This window comes from Chiloscyllium plagiosum, chromosome 6 (genome assembly GCF_004010195.1).
Source record: "Chiloscyllium plagiosum isolate BGI_BamShark_2017 chromosome 6, ASM401019v2, whole genome shotgun sequence".
Taxonomy (NCBI): domain Eukaryota; kingdom Metazoa; phylum Chordata; class Chondrichthyes; order Orectolobiformes; family Hemiscylliidae; genus Chiloscyllium; species Chiloscyllium plagiosum.
The window spans coordinates 98,886,629-98,892,831 of NC_057715.1; the positions used below are offsets into that span (position 1 = coordinate 98,886,629).

General features: G+C 44.3%; 1 protein-coding gene across 12 annotated transcripts in view; it reads left to right on the forward strand.

Moving 5' to 3' along the window:
* LOC122550870 (inositol polyphosphate-4-phosphatase type I A) overlaps nt 1-6,203 on the forward strand; it is a 201,258-nt gene that overhangs the window by 177,773 nt on the left and 17,282 nt on the right. For all 12 annotated transcript variants that reach the window (XM_043692245.1, XM_043692250.1, XM_043692248.1 and 9 more), the window contains one exon: nt 5,263-5,417. In XM_043692245.1, the coding sequence (XP_043548180.1) occupies nt 5,263-5,417 (155 nt within the window). The remainder of the gene's footprint in view (nt 1-5,262; nt 5,418-6,203) is intronic.

Sequence of the window (6,203 nt, forward strand, 5' to 3'; positions counted from 1 at the left end):
TGAGTACAGGAGTTGGGAGGTCATGTTGCGGCTGTACAGGACATTGGTTAGGCCACTGTTGGAATATTGCGTGCAGTTCTGGTCTCCTTCCTATCGGAAAGATGTTGTGAAACTTGAACGGGTTCAGAAAAGATTTACAAGGATGTTTCAAGGCTTGGAGGATTTGAGCTAATAAGGAGAGGCTGAACAGGCTGGGGCTGTTTTCCCTGGAGCGTTGGAGGCTGATGGGTGACCTTAGAGGTTTACAAAATTGTGAGGGGCATGGATAGGGTAAATAGGCAAAGTCTTTTCGCTGGGGTCGGGTAGTCCAGAACTAGAGGGTTAGAGGGGAAAGATATAAAAGAGACCTAAGGGGCAACTTTTTCACACAGGGTGGTACGGGTGTGGAATGAGCTGCCAGAGGATGTGGTGGAGGCTGGTACAATTGCAACATTTAAGAGGCATTTGGATTCCTATATGATTAGGAAGGGTTTGGAGGGATATGGGCTGGGTGCTGGCAGGTAGGACTAGATTGGGTTGGGATATCTGGTCAGTATGGACGGGTTGGACCGAAGGGTCTGTTTCCATGCTGTACATCGCTATGACACTCTGATTCACTAATGTCCTATAAGTCAAGAAACTGCCATCCTTACCTTATCTGAACAAGATGTAACTCCTTCAATGTGGTTGAGTCTTAACTGCTCTCTGGGGTGGACACTAAATCCTGGCCTTGCCAGCTATGACCTCATGCCATGAATGAGGTTCTGGATGTAAGTTTGCTCGCTGAGCTGCAAGTTCGTTTTCAGATGTTTCATCCTTACACTCGGTAACATCAGTGAGCCTCTGGTGTTCGTGACCCGCTTTCTATATGTGGTTAGGTTTCCTTGGGTTGGTGATGTCATTTCCTGTAGTGATGTCATATCCTGTTCTTTTTCGAACCAGAACTCTGTCAACAAACACATTGACTTGGACCCATTGATCGCCCGCTGAGAAAAAGAGCAGGAAATGATGTCACCACAGTTGGTGGAACATTGCCTTGAATTAGAGTCAAAAAAGAAAGCTTGTTGAGGCTTGAAAAACCACAAGCTCCCTGACATGACCGAGCTGATATCCAACTCAGTGGAGGAATTTAGTAAAGCTATTGAATGGCAAACTGTGTGGAAAGCACCGTGGTGCTGATACAATAGTGTGAACTCAAGCATGAGAAACTGGCACTTCAGCATCTGTGCAAACATCCTTGTCTCATTCTGGGATACAGCCTCCAATGAAGTATGATGTGCATGTTGTGAGCTTGTGCTAAAATAAGGGCAGCAATCAAAGCATTTAACTGCTGAACATTACTCTTGTCAGACTGCAGTTATTGGCAGAATGTATCTATACCACATTCCAGTGTGGCTTCAGAACCAGAGGATCTGCAATTGACATGAGCTTCTCAAGTCTGGCAGCTGTAAGAAAAGTGCGGGGAACAATGGAGACCCTATATATTGCCGTGATTAGTTTCAATTGGATTTCGACCATGGTCTGGTTAAGCTCCTGGAGAAAACTTGCTGTCTACAGCAGTTGCTCATTGTGATCTTCTCTTTCCTTTATAACATGATGGATAAGGTCAGAATCCGATCTTTTTGAGATGTGCAGAGAGCTCAAATAGGGTTGTGCTTTTGGCTCTGACATTTTTTGCTCTATCTTTGTTGCTGTCATATGCCTCGAGGACATCTGCAGAGGGGAATCACTTGCATAACAAAATTGATGAAGAATTGTTCAGCTTTGCTCACCAAGAGTATGCCAATTCCTCATCTCTGATTTGCATTTTGACAATCCCATGCTAGCATGCTGTGCTGATAAATGTCTGCAGAGATAATTGAAAAGCATATTCATGCCTGGTTTGACCAGCAGCATCAGAAAGATAGACATTTTGTCTAGGAAGTTGCTAATCTATCATATGTAAGCATTGGCAATGTTATTTTGTATACTTTATCAGCAAGTGTGTGAAGGACAGCATACCGAGGAAGGCAATCCAGGTATTCCCCAACAGGAAACCCTGGATGAATCAGGACATACAGAACCTGCTAAAAACCAGGTGTGAGGCCTTCAGATCAGAAGACCTACTCAAATATAAGCAATCCAAGTATGATCTTCACAGAGCCATTAAGACAGCCAAGGACCAATATCGATCCAAACTGGAGACCCAGACAGACACCCACAACTATGGCAAGGACTAAATGACATCACCGGTTCTAAAACGAGACAGTGCAAGATAGCAGACGATGACGCATGCCTCCCAGATTGTCTCAACACCTTCTATGCTCGCTTTGAGCAAAATTTCTGCAGAGAGGTAACACCTATTCTGACAAGTCTTGATAAACCTATCTCAGCATTCACTGCATCAGAGGTCAGATCAGTTTTCCTTCGTGTGAATCCAAGGAAAGTGATGTGACCAGACTGAGTACCAGGCCATGCACTCAGAGCATGCGCAGATCAACTGGCAGATATCTTCTCTGACATCTTCAATCTCTCTGCAGCAGGCCATTGTACCTGCCTGTTTCAAGAGGGCCAACATCATCCCTGTGCTTAAGGCTCATGCAGCATGTCTGAATGACTACTGTCCAGTGCCCTAACGTCGGTGGTCATGAAGTGCTTTGAAAGGCTGGTCATGGCATTGATCAACTCCAACCTCCCCACTACTCTTGACCCACTCCAATGTGCCTATCATACCAACAGATCCACGTCCGATGTCATATCACTTGCCCTTCACTCTTCCCTAGAACATTTTTGACATCAAGAACAGTTACGTAAGAATCCTACTCATTAACTACAGTTCAGCCTTCAACACTATTATCCCCATGAGACTGATTACTAAACTTAGTAATCTCAGACTAAGCCCTACTCTCTGCAACTGGATCCTCAGTTTCCTGACCCACAGGCCACAATCATTGAAGACTGGGGACAGTATTTCATCCTCACTAACACTCAACACTGGAGCCCCCCAGGGGTGTGTACTCAACCCACTACTGTACTCATTGTATACCCATCATTGCGTTGCCAAATACCAGACTAATGCTATTTACAAGTTCACTGATGACACCACCATAGTCAGTCGAATCTCAGATGGCGATGAAACAGACTACAGATGGAAGGTGGAAGACCTGGAAAAATGGTGCACTGAGAACAACCTCGCCCTCAATGTGGCAAAACCAAGGAACTCATTGACTATTGGCAGGATGTTACTCATGCCCCCTACACATTAACAGCACAGAGTTGGAACAAGTGGAGAGTGTCAAGCTCCTGCGAGTGGTCATTAATAACAAGCTTTCTTCGACTTTTGTGGAGGCACTGGTTACAACGACCCAACAACGTCTCCTCTTCCTCAGGCAGCTAAGGAAATTTGGCATGATGGCTAATACTATTGCCAACTTTTATAGGTGCACCATCGAGAGCATTCTGTCTGGATGTATCGCTACCTGGTATGGCAGCTGTACCATTCAAGATCGGAAACAGTTAGTGTGTGGAGAACTCTGCCTGGACAATCACAAAGGCTAACCTCCCAACTGTGGAATCTATCTACCAGGCTCGCTGTCAAGGAAAAGCCGCCAGTATTCTCAAAGATCTATCCCACCCTGGCAGTGTTTTTCTACAACCTCTACCATCGAGGAGAAGGTACAACACACGCACCAGCCAGTTTCGAAACAACAGTTTCTGCCCTACTGTTATGAGAATACTGAATGGACTCTAAAACTCTTTCGCCTGTACCTGTGTTTTTGTTTTTGCAGCTGTTTCAGTAAATTCAGTTCAGTAAACCTAGACTCTACAATCCCTAGCTCAGTTATCACTTAAAATCAGCATCTGCATCTTAAAATCTGCAGCTGTTAAATCCAGGCTAAGTATGAGTGTGGAAACACAGCAACCTGATTTGAGAATACTGAACTGCAAGTTGCCAAGCCTGAACCCTCAGTGCGCACTCTTAGTGGTGAGACCTAGATAACAAGTTTCCACCTTTGCTGTCTCAGGCGTGCCTCAGCATTTCTTGACGGAACTAGGTAACAAATTCAAGCCCCGAAACTATTAATTCCATCAGCATGATGCCACTGCGTACATCATTGGTTTAGTAATGGATGAATGACTACTGGATACACATGGATCTTCTGGTGAATTGACTATTGGGTCATGCCTCCTTAATCATCTATTCCTCCGATTATAAGGACACCTATGAACGAGATATCGAAATGACTAATATTGACACTTCCAACTGGAAGGTAGTCACCAACAGGCTGTGACCTGTGGAAGGCTGAATTTCTGGAAGGCCACTGGAAGAGAGAAGCAGAAACCAAAAGCTCATGTATCTGAGAAGATGACCTAGAGAAACAGGAGTCAATGAATTTGCATCTTCTAACCCCACTGTTTTTCTCTGCAGCAAATGTGGCATATTACATTGATGCCCTGAGATCACAATATGATGCTTAACACTGGAAGGCTGTTTCATAATACAACGAGTATGAACACATGGAGTTATTTCTGGAGCATGTAATAATGTGCAACTTCTTTTTTTCATACTGTAAATGATTCTCTTTTAACATCCATTTAGCCATCAGACCCCTCGATTGACTATTCACCTTTGGTATGTCATAGTCAGAGTCATGGAGTCATACAGCATGGAAGCAGTCCACGCCAAACATATTCCCAAACTAAACTAGTCCCACCTGCCTGTTCCTGGCCCATACCCCTCCAAACCTTTCCTGTTCATGTACTTACCCAAATAATTTCTAAACATGGATGTACCTGCATCCACCACCTCCCCAACAAGCCCACTCCAATCGCGAACCATCCTCTGCACAAAACACTTGCCCCTTGTGCCTTCTTTTAAATCTCTCTCCAGGAAATCAGGCGCGAGATCTTGGCCCAGGTTTAACCCTACCCGCTGCCTGGGCACACAGTGCCTGCTGGTGCCCAGGGCTCTGACCTTCACCCCAAGAGACAGAAGAAATCCCTCCCCATCTCTGCCTTCGATGGGTGACCCCTTACTTTTAGATGACGTTCCCTCTGCTCCTACACCCTCCCACACACAAGGGGGAAACGCCCTCTCCACATCTTCCCCCTGTCAGTCTCCCCCTGCCTCCACCGACAATCTTCAAGAAGGTCACCTCCCATTCTTTTAAATGTATATTTGAAAGTTTCTGAATCTTGTTGCATTCCTATTTAACTTCAGAAATAATCCTCATTTTGGAAATTAGGTAAAAAGAATTGAGCCACTTTTCATGTACAATCTTGTTTTTCATTTTCTGTTGTTAGATTTGTCGTAGATTGAATGGGGTTCGATTTACAAGCTGTAAAAGTGCCAAGGACCGAACAGCTATGTCAATCACTTTGGAACAGTGCCTGATCTTGCAGCATGAGCATGGAATGGCACCTCAAGTTTTCACACAGGCCCTGGATTGTATGAGGAGGTGAGCTTTCATTTATTAACAAGCCATTCAAAAATGCTTGCAGAACTGATTGCAGAAAGATGCAAACTGCAGAAAAGTACATATCCAATAATACTAAGGATTGTAAATTGGGTGCAGTGAATAGCATTGGGAAATGGGATACAGTGAAATTGTCAACTATGTTTATCGTAATAAGATGAACTAATCCAAATGTTTGAGCAGCAAAAACATATATCACCGAAGAATATTTATATAGTTGGAGGGAAACTTGAGGGAAAAGGATTTACATGTATTTAGAAAGGCAAGGATTGATTAGGAATAGTCAGCATGGCCTTGTGTGTGGAGAAATCATGTCTCACGAACTTGATTTGAGTTTTTTTGAAGAAGTAACAAAAGAGGATTGATGAGGCAGAGCGGTGGACATGATCTACATGGACTTCAGTAAGGCGTTCAACCATGATTCCCCATGGGAGACTGGTTAGCAAGGTTAGATCACGTGGAATACAGGGAGAGCTAGCCATTTGGATACAGAACTGGCTCGAAGGTAGCGGATGGTGGAGGAGGGTTGCTTTTCAGACTGGAGGCCTGTGATCAGTGGTATGCCACAAGGATCAGTGCTGGGTCCACTACTTTTTGTCATTAATATAAATGATTTGGATGTGAACATATGAGGTATAGTTAGGAAGTTTTCAGTTAACACCAAAATTGGAGGTGTAGTGGACAGCGAAGGAGGTTGCTTCACATTACAATGGGATCTTGATCAGATGGGCCAGTGGGCTGAGGAGTGGCAGATGGCATTTAATTTAG